This window comes from Emydura macquarii, unplaced genomic scaffold, assembly GCF_026122565.2.
Source record: "Emydura macquarii macquarii isolate MOO-44397 ecotype Brisbane River unplaced genomic scaffold, CSIRO-AGI_Emac_v2 contig_306, whole genome shotgun sequence".
NCBI lineage: Eukaryota > Metazoa > Chordata > Testudines > Chelidae > Emydura > Emydura macquarii.
This window is the reverse complement of record NW_027130443.1, coordinates 5,840,854-5,856,489: the sequence shown is the minus strand read 5'-3', so window position 1 is coordinate 5,856,489 and position 15,636 is coordinate 5,840,854. Positions and strand designations below refer to the sequence as shown.

The following is a 15,636-nucleotide window of genomic DNA, read 5'->3' as shown; positions in this document are numbered from 1 at the left end:
TAACTCCCTGTATTGGGGGCTGTTTCAGTCCTTCGGGTGGGAGCAGCAGGTGAGGGAATGCCTTGCAGGGCTTGGCCGTCACCCTCCCTGTTCCCCCATGACATTGCAAGGTGCTGTGTGCAGCCCACCATAACAGATTCCAGGAGGAGTGATCTGAGCTGCTCCCCAAGGGTCAGGGAGACAGACTTCCTACTTCCCCGAATGCAGGAGCCACTTGGCTGGGTTTTAAACACAGCATTTTCCCAAGCTCTGCAGTTAAGCTGTGATCACATCAGGGAGTTGGGATCAGGCTGGTTTGCCAGGCACCACCGAGTCTGTCAGAGGCTAGGCAGAGCTAGCATTAACTCAGTGCAGCCAGAGTCAGCGTGCTGAATGCAGGGAGGTGAGAACACTCTGTCCCGCCCTCCAGCCAGGCAGCCTCACAGACTGCACAACTGCTGCGGAAGCTTCTCCAGACACCTTCCCACTTGCTGGTTCTCCTCACAGGCAGACGGTGAAAAGCAATGCCCACGTTTTGCTTTGAACTCAGCCTTAAGAGATCCAACTTAAAAATACAGCTTGGGGCAAGAGGAGCCACTAGAGTCCCCAAGTCTGCCATCCAGCTCTTGGGAACCCGTGCCATCCATTCTCCCTACAACGCAGTTAATTTTTCAAATATTCTCTGCCTGGGCCAGGATCTTTGCCTGGCAAATATTCGTTCAACACGCTGAAGCCCCAGTCACATTCCTGGAAGCACTGAAGAGCAACACCAGACCGCAAGGGGCCTTTCACAACCGCAGGGCACCAGTGCAGTGAGCTCCAAGCTAAGAGTTACAGCTTGGCGAAAATCTGCCAGTGAACTTTTTTTTTTTTTTTTTGGATGAGCAACAGCCCTCTCTGTCTCCCTCCTGCCTCAAAAAGATGTGCTTTTTTCAGTTTCCTTATTTTTTCAGTTAAAAAAAAAAAAAGAAAGGAAAGTACCATAGACATTTTTTAAAAATATTTTTCAAAATCTCTCAGAAAATACTGTTTTCCAACCATCTCTACTGAGTGTTAAATATTTCAGCTACTGCAGCTGTATGTTCTGTCCAGCAGCACATATTAATTCCCCACCCTTTTCCCTATGTGCTCTCTCTTACACACCCTACCCCCACTCCATTCGCCTTCTGATTTCCTCCCTTTGAGGGCCTGTCATTATAGGAAGCCACAGTGTGGTCAAGAGATTCCTGTCCACATTGTTCTTCCCAGGCAAAGAAAGGAGAAGCCGTACTCTGCAACCCATGAGTAACAGACATTTGCTGGAGTTCAGTGGAGCACATGGTATAGACTCAGAGATTCCAAAGCCAGAAGGGACCATTGTGAACATTCAGTCTGATCTCCTGTATCCCATAGGCCACAGAGCTTCCCCAAAACAATGCCTTTTTGTAGCTACCTCGTGAAACCCATTCAAATTGACCTGAATTGGAACATTGACATCTGGACTGAAAACTCAGTGACTAAAGGGATCAATTTTATTATCAGATCTTCCCTACTAATCCCAAAGAGGGTGATCAGAAATCCCTCTCTGACTATCAGCCCACCTAGGAGAGGCTTAGCAAGGTTTTACCTCTCAGACCCTCCAGGCAGGACTTCTGTGGTCAGGGAGCTCGGTGCAAGGATGCTGGGGAGAAGGTATTAGAGAGAAAGGGGGTATTTCGAGAGAGAGGTTTTAGGCAAATTAGGTAATACATATTTGTGAAACGCAAATGAGGGCATTGCCTCGTTCGCATAAAAGAGCCGATTTTCTGGGCCTGTGGCCTTAACGCTGACAGACCCAGCTCCGTGTAGAGATCTATGGCAGGAGGGAGGGGAATGGTTCCTCCTGTTACTCTCACAAAGAAGGATGACACTGATATTGATCACTCCTTGCTGAGAACTGGATGGATTTCATAGTAGTACCACAGCGCGCAGTCATAGCAAGGATCTAAAAAAAACACAACAGGCCCATCTCACCCAGACGGAGCTCGCCGAAGTTGCCACATCCAATCTTCTTCCCGACACGGAAGTTGGGGCCCACCATTAAGACTCCAGAGTTCGTCCCTGCACTCCGGCTCCCATGGCTGCTCCTTCCTCCACCTGCCTTGGACATTTTTTTGCCTTCCTCTGTCTCCCCTTTCCCTCCTCTCTTATCAAAATCCATAAGTTTGTGATACCCCGGCCTCTCCACGGTTACGCCGCTGCCATACAAATCCCAAAGCCGCCGAAACTCGAGGGGGAGGGAGGGGAAGGAAAAATAAAAAAAAAAAGCAGGGCTCTTCCTGGTTAATACACCATCACGGTCTGAGATGGAGGGGAGGGGACTGTGGGGGTAACTGCCACCCACAGGCGTTGGGCTACTGCAATGTTAGTGCTTTTGAAGGTCCTGCCGAGATTCTCATCTTCGCCTGCTTTGGCCCGCTCTTTGGTGAAGAGCTCATTCTGCGGAGAGGGTCCTGCCAGCTTAGATCCTTCGGCTCCCAACTGGAAAAGACAGAAGGACAAAATTAGTGCAAGGAACAAATGGGCACACTTCCATAAAGCAGGGAGGAGCCTTACAAATTACACAGAGCTTTAAAAAGGAGCAGAGGGCAGGGAAGGCACTGAAGTGAAACAGACAGAGCAAAGCATTGGGCAGTCAGGACTCCTGGGTTCTATTCCCAGCTCAACAGAATGACCTCGGGCAACTCATCTGACCCCTTTTCTGTGCCTCAATTTATCCTCCTCATTTCAAAGATGGATAGATACCTGGCAGGGGGTGCTAGAGGCTTAACTCGTTAAATTATGAAACGTGTTAAGATCCTGAGATGGCAAATACTAACAAAGCAAGGCAGCACCAAAGGAAACCCACTTGAGTTGATAAATGCTCTCAGGTGCAGATGAAATAGCCTCCTGTTTCACTCTTAGCAAAAGCGGTGTGTGTGTGTTGTGCACGTCTCCCTCACTCTCTCTCTCTGTGCAGAGGCCCTTCAGGAAGACATTTATTATTTTGCAATGGGGGTAGAGCACAGGGAAAGAGACAACCAGACAAAACTACACTGGCTACTCTGAGGTTCCAGGTGCATTCTAGTCTCCTACTCACTGAAGTACTATAAAACAGCAGGCACGCACTGCATAGGGAAGATAGCCCCAAACTGCTGACCATGGGGTACACCCCATGGATTAACACCCCATCTGGCTATCAGATAGATTTACTATTATTGTATTACACTGCCAATTCCGCAGAGAAGCTAACTTGGGAGGTGGGTGGGTCTTTGGGGGCACAATGTCTTGTGAACATTCCCTGAGGAGTCAGTAGAGGGAACAGAAGATGCTGGATGGGGACTGAAAAGGAGCCATCAGAGAGATCTTGCTTATTGGCCATACCTGATGGGACAGATGCAGCCCCAAAGTGGCTGTGGAAGAGGATATGAGTCACTGGATTACGTGGCACAATGGGGAAACAAAAGGACCCTGGGACTTATATGAAGTAGGAAGGGGATCTTCCCTCCCACACTCCAGCACAGGCATTTCCTGGGTCTGAAGACATCCACATGCACCAGGACAGACACACACAAGCTGAATCACAGAAGTTTTTGCTATGCACAAGCTGCAGTCCTGCATGCTGGGTTCTTCTTAGGACTGTCCACACACACTGTCAGTTAGGGGTGTGATTTTTTTTTTTTTAAAAAAACCAATATCTAAATCAGTGTCTATACAGGTAGTTACAGTGGTACTATTTCTCCTGCAGTGTAGGTGCACCACATTAGTGTAAAACAGGGCATGGATTGGATAAAACAGAAGCAAATCACACTAATGAGAGATCCTTTTCACACCAATGAGGTGATCTGGGGATTTGCAATGGCATGGTTACATCGGTGCAAAACCAGCCCCATCTGCACAGACAGGGCCTGGGATTCTCTCTAATTCCTACCTGTTAACAAGCTTTGCTTTTATTTGAAAAGCTGCAATGAGGCAGGGTGACAGCCAAGGTTAATCATTTTTGGGGCCTTTGATCAAAGTGGGGCATGGACAGCTGGGGTGCTGGGTGCAGGGACAGAGACTCTACTGCTTTGACTGCACGCTCCCAAGGGCTAGAACTGCCTTTTTAGTTCTGGACTTGCACAGCGCCTAGCACAGTGAGGTCCTGGGGCTCTAGTCTCTGATTGGGTCCCCTAGATGCTATTGCAGTACAAATAAATACTGCCCATTAAAGAATGGCAATATAGGGCTACCACGGGATCCCTGAGCAGCTCTCAGAGGGAGGCAATGCATGGATAACTTCCTGGGGAAGGAAGACTAAGCTCCATGTTCCCCATCCAGTGGAGAGGGTAAGGGAAAGAAATACAATTAGTGAGTGTGGGAGGCAGGGCAAGGAGCAGTAAGGACAATGCTAACGGACAGCAACAGGCTCTGTCTCAGAGGGGGCTGAGAGGCACTGTGGGTGGCTCACATAGGTCCTGGCTACATAGCAAAGAAAAATCCGGGACTGGCCCATGCCAGCTGACGTGGGCTCGCAGGGCTTGAGGTGTGGGGCTATTTCATTGCTGTGTAGACGCCTGGGCTCTGGGACACTCCCACCCCACAGGTCCTAAAGCCCAGGCTCCAGCCGAGCCCAGGAGTCTACACAGCAATGGAACAGCCCTGCAGCTCGAGCCCAAGTGGGCTGGCACGGGCCAGCCGTGGGCTTTTCTTCGCTGTGTAGTCAGACCCATAGAAACATGGTATCCCATCTTGGGGGGCAGCAAACAGCCTTTAGCTACCCCGTGAACAAAGGAGGCAAGAGAGAGACCCATGAAGACACAGGTACACAAGGATCACAGCAGTGAGGTAACTGGATGCAAAGTTAATTGGCAAGAGCTGGGATGTGGTGAAGGTGATCCTATGGCTACACAGAGCCGCAACCCTCCGCGGGGCCAGCTGCAGGCAGAAGGTATACAAGCAGCTCTATTGTTCTGGGATGGAAGCAGCTGCCGAGGAGCAATAAACTCAGCCACTTTTACCGGAGAGAAGCATGAGGTGCGGATGCCAAGTGGGGCAGGCTGCCAGGGCAGGAGTGAGAAACAAGTGAGCGTCACGATGGGGTTGTAGTTGCAGCACCAGACTGGGGCGGAGGGCTGGGTTCTGTGGCAGAGCAGGGAACTGACTCCCTGGAAGGCCTTGGGCAAGTCACTTCAGGTGAAGTTTTCAGAAGGGCCTAAGTGACTTAGGAGCCCAAGTCTCAGAAAGCCAATGAGATTCAGGTTCCCAAGTCCCCAGACAACAATACTGAGCCCAAGTCACTTAAGGGTAAAATTTTCAAAAGCATGTAAGTACCATTTAAAAAAGTGATTTAGGCCCTTAGAGCCTAAATCCTATTGATGTCCTATGAGACAGGCTCCTAAATCACTTAGCCACTGTGGAAAATTTGGCGCTTTGTGTGTCTGTGCCTCATTCCCCATCTGTAAAATGGGGATACGTCCCCGCCAGCCACCCTATGCCTGTTGTCTAGTTAGCCTGAGCTCTTTACAGCTTACACTAAATCTCTGACTACGGCCATGTCTACAATTATGGTGGCGTATAGAATATAGGCACTACATGGGCAGCCACATGCTGCAGTGTGAGGCTCCAGAAGGGGGACACAGCAAGGAAAGGCTCCGGCAGGTCCCTCCTATCTTCCCGCTACCAGAGTCTTTCCCTGTTGCTAGAGCTTTTTCACTGCGGCAAGGAAATGTTCTGCAAGGGGGGAGATGCCAGAACCTTTCCCCACTAAAAATAGCAGTGTAGGAGCTGGGATGTAGACATCCATGTAGGGTACACACCCTGGGGGTTCAGGCATGTATGGCACTCTACCCACCTAAACTGTGCCTCACTCTCTACACTGCTATTTACACCCATGCTAACTGGGTGTGCCGTGTCTGTGCTCTACACACCATCGTAAGTGTAGATGTACCTTGTGTGTATGTAGAGCATTGACCACAACCGGGCCCTGATCATGGCTGGGTCTTTAAAGCACCAGCTTAATACGAACAATGAGTAACTAGACACCAGAGCGAGGAGTCTTTCATCCTTCCACTGAGTTTCCTTTAGGGGGAAGGTGGGGGAGGCACAACACACACTGTTCTCATCTCATTGTTCACTGGATCAAAATGTTTTATTTCGTGGCCACATCTCAGTTTCTCTCTTTCTCTACAACAGGGCTGTGAAGGGAATAATTATTGAGCTTGCTGGGGGGCAGAGTAGAATTTTTCTGCTTATAAAAACGTAGGGAGTGGAGCAAGTTGGTTTTAGCTGCTGCATGTTGAGCTTGGATATGCAGTATACATGGCAAGACACATGTCTCAACCTGTTACAGCATAGACTGCTCATATCAGTGGTGGAAAGGAAAAGCCAAGGGGTGAAAAGACAGGAGCACCTGTGGTTTAGACACGGGAGCAGGGAAACAGGGATAGAACTGTTGCCAGCTATGTACCCTCAAGCAAGTCATGTCTCCTTTGTGCCTCAGTTTCCCATTCTGTGCAATGGGAATAATACCCACCCATCTCCTAGTGGTGTTGTAAAGCTCATTTAAGATGCTCTTAGAACCATCCTCCAATGAGAGAAGCTTTAGAGAGCAAAGTGATCATACACCTGGGTGCAACACTAAAACCATTCTTATTAAACACACTTGTAAAAAAACCCATGGAGGCAGTAAAGCCCAATGGATAGGGCAACAGACTGGGGTCTGCCACTGACTCAGTGTGGCCACAGGAAAGTCACTTCATTGCTCTCTGCCTCAGTTTCCCCCCACGGTGAAATGGGGATTGCGATACTTACCTATCACTAGACTGCACTAGGTGATCTACGGAGCTAGATGGGGCAAAAGAGCATTACATGATCTAACAACAGTTAGTCCATTGTTGAAGAACATTCATACGCAGGGGGCAATCTCACATCCATACCAGCACCAAACGAGACAAATAGGAGCAGGTGATTAGCACCTTAGAGGATTTCCCTCAAGCAGGCATCCTCACTTCCTTTGCCAGGCTGGCTTGGCTTTATTTCTGCAAACCTGGCTACCCCTGGGTAGGCATCACACAGGGATCCTGCCTTCAGGCCAAACTCCCAGGGCAGAAGTCATGTCTGTAGTACAACGTCCAGCACCACCGCTTGGTCCAAATCGCTGTGTCACTTTTATGCTCTAGAAACTATGAGCTGCCAGACTGGATCAACTCAGGGCTCCTGCCACCAACAGCCACCAGCACTAGCTGCTTCAGAGGAAGGTGCAGTGATGCAGTAACCCTGCCACCAGGGCAAGTTCCCTCTTGCCCCCAACTGTCAAGGATTCGCTCATCCCCTGAAGCAAGAGGGTTTGGACCCCTTAATTAGCATTTACTTTGGATGCCGGTACAGTGCAATCCAGTTGCCCCCAGCCCAGTGCAGCTGCTCAAACTGGTAGCAGTGTAATTCAAGCCCAAATCCTTGCCTTCCTCCCCTCCCCCCAAAAAAACATGATCAGTTTACATGCTCTGGAAGCTGCGCTCTGGCCCGGAATCTGCATGCTCCATTCATACGAGACACACATCTTCACTCCGCAGCACAAACCGCCCCAGTATTTCCTGGACATGGGTCCGGGCTTGTTCCTCGATCAACTGAAAACGTCACCCTGATGCTGGCTACAGCCATGCCTTAGAACAGCAGTTCCAGGAAGTTAAATAGTCTCAGAACTGCAGAGGGTCAAAGCCAAATGCATTCTGGGAGACCATGTGTGTGTTTGTCTGTCTGAGAGAGAGAGAGAGAGAGACACACACACACACACACACCCCACCCCCCCCCCCCCCCCCCCAATCACCTCTGCTTTGTCCCAGCTTAGCCCTCTGGATGTAAAGCAAACAGATCTGGAAAGTAAACTCCACCACCAGCCCCTCCCTCGCCCTGTGTTCCCTTCACCAGCTCTGCAGGCCTCAGTCGCACCTAAACTCTGGCTCCAGATTCATAAAGTACGCAGCCGTGTTACCTGTGGGTTAAAGAAGCCATCCCACACCCTCCAGCATACAGCCTCCAGGAAATGAATGCACTGCAAGCCCCGTGGTCATAAACTTTTTATAGCCTCTGAATAGCGATTAAAAATAAAAGACTTCTTGTGCTAACAGACCTGTGTGTGTGTTGGGGGGAGGGGATGGGGGGGTGGGAAGAACAACAGTGGAGGGTAAGAACCGCACAGGTCCCAGTGGTATCAAGGAGGCGGCTGCTTAGCACCCAACACTCAGTACCAAGGGCCGGAGCTGAGATTAAGTTTGCAGTGAGAGGGGCATGGTCTAGCAAAAGCTCCTGGCTCCCCTTCCTGAAGTCCTGATCCCTGCTCTGACAGCGATTCCCACTCTGACCATGGACATGTCACTCAGCTTGTCCCTGTCCCTGCAGAATGGGGATTGCAATGCACAAATCCATGGCCACACAGGTCAATGCAGGGATGGAATCCAGATCATCCTGCCCCACAAACTCAGGGTTCTGCCTCCTGAGCTCCAGGAGACTCTCCAGTAGCTGTTTCTTAGAGTTGAAGGCCAGAAGGGACCATTGAATCATCTCATCTGATCTCCTGAATATCACAGGCCGTTAAATTCCACCCACTACCCTTACACTGAGCTTAACCACTTCAGTTAAACCAAAGCATTTTAGTCCTCAAGAGACTAAACTGTGTGCAACCAGCAGCAAACAGGAGAAACTGAGGGGCCACCAATGCTTGAGGACCCTGCAACAACAGGGAATTGATGAGGTGAGATGTGCCAAAACGATCCCAGCAGGTGACCTATGCCCCATGCTGCAGAAGATGAGAAACACCAAGGTCCCTGCCAATCTGGCCTGGAGAAAATTCCTTCCTAACCCCAAATCAGGTCATCAATTAGATCTTGACCATATGTATGAGCAAGCCACCAGCCAAACATCTAAGGTTGGATTTTCTATACCACCTCAGAGCACTGGCCCATCCCGCCTGCCTCGAGCTGCTCTGATACTTCAGAGGAAGAAGAAAAACCCAGATCACAACTGTGCACTGGGGAAGGAAAAATTCCTTCCTGACCCCTTCAGGCAACCAGCTGAAGCCCTGAGGCATGAGATTATAATCACCATGATACAGAGCTATAAGTGTTCACCCTGTAGGGCCTATCACACACAGTTGAGCTGTTCCCAGTAGAAAGTAGAGGTGCGCGCGCGCACACACACACACGCACACCCACCCACCCCAGTTCTGCTGCCCCTTCCTACCTGGTCCCCTTCAGCACCCTCCCCTCCCCCCCAACACAGGCACCCCCTCTGCCTTCTTCCCTGCTGCCCCTTGCATTCAGAACACCCTCCCCCAAACCCATCCACCTGCCTTCCTCCCTCTTCGCATTCAAATTTCTGCTCAGTCCACATTCCTGCTAGCTCACCTATGGGAGTGTGTGAGGGCAGGGGAGAGCTAGGCGCTACACAGAGCCATACAGACATGCCCATGCCTTACCACGGAGCCATGTGACCCTATTCCAGTCACCCTCCTCTGTCCTCTCCCTATCACCCTCCGCCCAATCTGTGCATGGCCCTCACTGTTGCTTTGCAAGAGATTCTGAATGTATCCTCTTCAGAGCTGGAACTTGTTCTGCTTGACAAGATGCCCAGCACATGCTCAGACATGAATGCTACTCACCCCTTTGACCAGGTGCCGCGAGGGTTAATGTCTGAAATTGAAAAATGCTATGTAAGCACGGAGTGTCATTAGCCTTTGTTGCTGTCCCTCTGGGAGGAGCTGGGAGCTGGACATATCAGTCACAGCATTCTACTAGCCACCTCTACTCTGTGCCAATGGTGCCTGGAGTCACAGTTGCAGCTTCAGTCCCTGGGGAGTGGCTATTCTGGGAGGAGGAGCCAGCAGAAAGGGGTTGATCTGTGTCACTCAGTGATCCCTGTGTAATATTGACACCTCCCGGCTTTCGCCTCCGGGCTGAAGCCCTGGACTTGCAATGACATGGTCCGTGCCATGTCAAACCTAGCTAGAGCTCAGGACTGTTTGAATGCCCTGCAAGACACAAGACCTCAGGCCTGCCAGAGATGGGAATAAGAGAAGCAGCAGCCCATCATTTTAGGATGAGGGAAGGGTGATAGGGCAAGGCCCTGCTGGGTCAGTTGAAGTTCTGTTCATGCCACACTGATGATCTGGGCTCCTCTGTGCAAGTGTGCTCTGTGCTGCACACACTACTGCGTGCAAACAGAAAAATAAAAGTCACACATCCCTCCAGTTCCTCTCCACATGCATTATACATTCACCAGGGCCCGCATCTATGGGAGTTGTGGACACTTATCTCTATGTCACAGAGGGGCAAACTGAGGCACAGAGGGGCAAACTGACTTGCCCAAGGACATCCAGCGAGTTAGCAACAGAGCTGAGAACAGAGCCTAACTCTCCTGCCTCCCCTGCTCTGCCCAGAAAGCAGTCTCCCATCTCAGCAGAGCAGGAGACAGTGTGGGAAAGGTGGACCAGAGCAGGGCTTCCCTGAGCTTTGTTCTCTCCTAAGCCTTGAGTGTGCACATCATGAACACATGATATCCTGTTCATTCTTCTCTTGCTTGATAGTTTCCTCTTTGGATTCAGTGCCTGGAGTTGCCCCTCTACCCACTTCTCAGACTTTCAATTCCCCTCCCTTGCTTGCCTCTAGCTTGTGCCTGGCACAATGGACAAGAGCGCCTTCTCCTCTGCAACTCCTGACATCCAGAACAGCCTCCCTGTTCTTCTCTGCTGCCATCTCCTCTGAAGATGTTCCCTTGCCCCTCCATTAGTGCTTGCCTCCTACGGAATGGTGCATAGTTGAGACCGGGGGAAGTGCACAGGCAGTGTGTGAACCATGCTGCCTCATACCCAGTTTGCATTTTGAATCAGACCTTTATGCTCAACCCTGTGGAATTCCAGGGCCAGACTGTTTGCACAGAGCCAGGCAGACGATAGCCAGAGTGTGCGGAGGGAATTCCAGCCCCCGGGTTTGTTTCGCTTTTAAAAAGGGAGCCATAGGTCAGGCCGCGTAAGGGAATTTCAGACAATGAAACCAGACAGAATGTCCTACCAGAAGGGAAAAAATAAGTTTTTAGTCTTAATAAATACCACTTCCTTTGAAGCGCTCAGGGACTGCCATGCTGGGGAAAGGAGGAGATGGGGAAAGAGCTGCATACATGTAAAGCAGCAGTGATTCTACAGATCTAGCTACACCAGAACTCTGATCTGGGCCCATGCAAGTCCAGGCACCCAGTGATTGGAAATAACACTCCCAAGAACTGCCTTCAAACCCTGCTAGAGGAGGCTCTTGAATATAGCTCAGCGATGGTCTGACAAGGGAAATTGACTGGCAGAACTACAGCTGTGTAGTTATATCGATATAACTTCTCATCTAGGCACACCTTTCTGGAATAAATTAACCCCCTTCCAAAGCAGAATAATTATATGGGAATAAAGTCACTTGTTCTGGAACACAGTGTCTCCATGAGACGTTATACCAGCATAATTATAGCAGGATAATTATCTCAGTGTAATTCAGCGGGTCAATCTCCCTGTGTAGGCTTCGCCCTAAGGCTTAGCTTTCCAACTTTGTGGTGGAATCTTGGATCTATGGCAGAATAGCACCAGCTCTTTGATGCCCCACGGTACTCTGGATAAACAGGGCTGGTATCTGGGTGTGGTTTTTACTTATGCTGTGCATCAGGGACGGCCAGAGCAAGTTTTATATAATGTGGCACAGGGAATGGGAGAGTGAGGAACAATTCTTACAGCTGTGAACAGGGACTCTGTTTGAAGCAGAGAGGTACTGGATAATTTGGTGTTTCTAATTGTTTTAATGAAAAAACTTGCTGGTAACTTTGGAGTTGAAGATCATAAGAACATAAAGAATGGTCATACTGGAGCAGACCAACGGTCCATCTAGCCCAGTATCGTCCGACAGCAGTCGGTGCCAGGTGCTTCAGAGGGAATGAACAGAACAGGGCAATTATCGAGTGATCCATCCTTGTCGCCCAGTCCCAGCTTCTGGCAATCATCGGTTTAGGGACACTCAGCGCATGGGGTTGCATCCCTGACCATCTTGGTTAGTAGCCAGTAATGGACCAAACCTCCATGAACCTATTTAATTCTTTTTTGAACCAGTTATACATTTGGCCGTCAACATCCCCTAGCATGAATTCCACAGGTTGACTGTGCATTGTATGAAGTGTAACCTCAGACCCTGCACCCCTCAAAATATGCTTTCCCCTTGTTGAGCAGTAAAGGCTTGGATTTGACCAACGTCACCATGACGTAGCCATTCCCCCCAGCTATGCACACACAGTGACCTCTACACTAAACCAACCTCATCATAACCATCCTATGAAGTGCTGTCAAGGCAGGATATTTTTTACCTTTACAGGGACAGACTTGATTTAAATTTTTATCCAAACATCTAGACTCTGGGAGGGGACGGGGACTTTAAAATAATTGGACTTAAGTTTGACAAAACAAATTCCAAGTAATCTGTGGTCTTAAAACAACCAACCATTCTTGCAGGTTTTGCAATTTAAGTGCTGTGACCCAGAGAACCTGAAAGTGAAATAAATTATATAGATGCAAGTGTAAGTGACTGCAGCAGCCTAGCAAAGGGAAATGCAAACAAGGAAAACCTCAAACATTCAAAGTATCATGCAACAGGCCAGGGAAAAAAATGAGATTTTTTTTAAAATTTCATGATTTTAAAGCCAAAGTGTTGGATTATTTTTATTTGCCAGCTGGGCTTCAAGCTTTCTCTACAAGGAGGGCTAGACACGTATGGGTTTGGGTTTTCTTTTAAAGGAAAGCTGAGATTCTCACATGATCGCTTGCTTCCATGAACTGGGGCCTTAAGTACGATACCAAATAGGAAGAGAGACTAATGATAACATCTAGAAACAGCATAAATATTGAAGAGTAAATTGAATTTTTAAAATTCTTTCCATTGCAGTAAAGCGCCAATGTCAGAGATAGTTTTCTTTCCTATTATTTTTATTACAGTAACTCCTAGAAGAAATAGCTGAGATCAGGACTGCACTGGGCTAGGTGCTGTACATATACACAATCCGTACCCCAATGAGTTTACAAGCAAAACTGGCAAAACAAGGGGAGGTCAAGAAGTGATTTGCCCAGGATCACGCCATAAATCAGTGGCAGAGCCAGGAATGGACCCCAGCAATCCTGGCTCCTAACGAAGTACCCTATCCACTGCCTCATGTGAAGAGTGTTTGTTTACAATAGGATTATTGTTAAGTATTAAAAAAATCATCTCTACCAGGCATCCAATCCCTGCAAATCTTAGGCCCGTTTCATCGTCTACATTACACTTCGCAAGAAAAGGAACAGCTGCATCCAGAGGAAAAGTCTCTTAACAAGACTTAAAAAAACCAAAGCAAAATCTCTTGGCATTAGATAACCCACAGGGATAGATCACTGCAAATTAAAGACTAAAAATAGTCACAACTACCTCCTCCTATTTTCAAATAAACCAAACTCAGAACTTCTTTTCAAATATACAGCAAAAACCAAACCAATAATCAAAACCAATGAGTAACTGGTACACTTACCTGGCTGGATAAGAATAAACAGCTCAGGACGGGGAGAAGGGGGGGGGAAATCAAGCACAATTAATCGCCAGAGTTTTCAAAAGTCAATAGAGTGTTTAGTTTACAACAGATAAAAGTCTGCTGGTCTTAAAGGAAGATCCAGCATGTTTTAAAATAACCTGCAGACAGTCTCGGATGATGTCTAGGCAGGTTCATTGTTAAAATCTATTCTAGTCTTGAGGGCCAGTAGGCAATCCTTGTCATTATGATTCAGGGAAGGCTGTCATTTGGTACAGAAGCTTCCCAAAACGACAGTCAATGCAAGTTTCATACGGGATTGTGTGTGTGTGTGTGTGTGTACTGGGTCTTCTCCCGAGGAGAGAAAGTTTTAAATGGTTAGAATCAAGCCCTAGATTTAGGATGGGCCTCTTGAGTTCTACTGTCAGCAGGGTCAGTGAACTGCTGAGTGGCCCAAGGTGAGATCACCTCTGAGAATCATCTCAACCAGAGCATCAATAACCAGATGCTGCATCACAGTCTGCAAGTAAACAGGTTAGTTCCACTGTTTAAAGGCCTCTTGCTTGTGAATGATCACCGAATACTCAAGCCTAGCAAGTCACACGACAGACTCAAGTCTGCCATCGCGATCCCAGTCCTGACACAGACAGACCGACCCACCCAGCTCAGCGCTCTCTTGCTTGCGTCTCACTGCAATTATGAAGTTGTGTGGTCGAGTGAAATTGCACCCTTCCTGAAATATATCCCCATGAATAGCAGGGAAGGTGCAAGGCCTGACGACAACCACTGCTTGAAATCATCGGAAGTCAATCCCCCACCCCATGCTACAAAGCACAACTCTCCCCATAGCCTGGGTGGGTCTCCAGCTCCCCCTACCATTCTCCTATGGAGCCACCTACAGAACAGCATCTGCACACTGCTTGGCTCGCAAATGTTCAGCTACTTGTGCCTCGAACCACAGCTCGAGAAGGAAGGGAAAACGCCAGCGATCCCTGCTCACATTTGAGTCGGGAGATGGACCTACCTCTATGCACGGCCCTGGTGAGACCATTCTTGAAATACAGAACCCAGTTCTGGGCCCCCCCTTCAAAAAGGATGTTGACAAATCGAGAAGGATTCAGTAAAGAACTATAAGAACTATTTGAAAACCTGCCTTCTCGGCCCTCACTCGGTTTAACTTATTAAAGAGAAGCTTAAGAGGTGACTTACTCATGGTCTCCCAAATACCTACATGGGGAGATGACTTCCGATAGAGCAGTGGTTCCCAAACTTTTCTCTGCCTTTAATTATTTAGGCACACCACCATATAGTCTTCAAATGAACTCATGAATATTCATGAGCCAATTCAGAACTCTTCAAGTAGTTTTTCAAAAAAATTCCATGGCACGCTGGTTGGGAAACACTGCAATAGAGGGTTCTCTAGTTCAGCAGACAAAGACCAAAAGAGTCAATGGTTAGAAGGTGAAATGAGGCAAATTCAGACTAGAAATAAGATGCATTGGTTTTGGATTTTTTTTTTTTTAAATATGGGTAAGAAACGATTAGAATGACTCACTAGGGGACATGGTGGAAGTTTTCCCAGTAACGCTGGATGTCTTTCTAAAAGGCAGGTTTCTAACTCAACCAGAAATTGATGTAGCAATCATTGAATGAAATTCTACAGCCTGTGTCGTGCAGGTCAGACTAGATGGTAACAATGATCCCTGCTGGCCCTAAAATCTATATCCCAAGAAGTTTCTTCCCACTGTCAACACTAGCACCTTCTTAACCCTGTACATTTTGAGCAAGAGTCACTGCGCCTCTAGTCTCATTTATACACCACGATGGCATCTTTTGCTTGAGTCTTCAGAAGGTGGTTCCATTAGTACCCTGCAGGCAGGCAGATGATTTTCAGAGGTTAAAAAAGCACATGGGCCTGATTCTGGTTTCTATTAGGGTTATTTTGTACAGCTGTAATTCCACTCATTTTGAGCACTTCTAATTTAAGCTAACGTGAGATCATGGTCATAGTTAGGTCCTGTGTATGTGTGTTTCAGCTTCACTTCAGTTTCCATGCATTTCCTTCTTGCTGTTTAGTTCACACATCGATCCCAGCCCAAGTATTCT

At 48.3% G+C, this 15,636-nt stretch overlaps 1 protein-coding gene across 2 annotated transcripts in view; it reads right to left on the bottom strand.

Moving 5' to 3' along the window:
• CSNK1G2 (casein kinase 1 gamma 2) overlaps nt 1–15,636 on the bottom strand; it is an 87,164-nt gene that overhangs the window by 36,474 nt on the left and 35,054 nt on the right. For both annotated transcript variants that reach the window (XM_067557668.1, XM_067557677.1), the window contains exon 2: nt 1,972–2,478. In XM_067557668.1, the coding sequence (XP_067413769.1) occupies nt 1,972–2,158 (187 nt within the window). In that variant the 5' untranslated portion in view covers nt 2,159–2,478. The remainder of the gene's footprint in view (nt 1–1,971; nt 2,479–15,636) is intronic.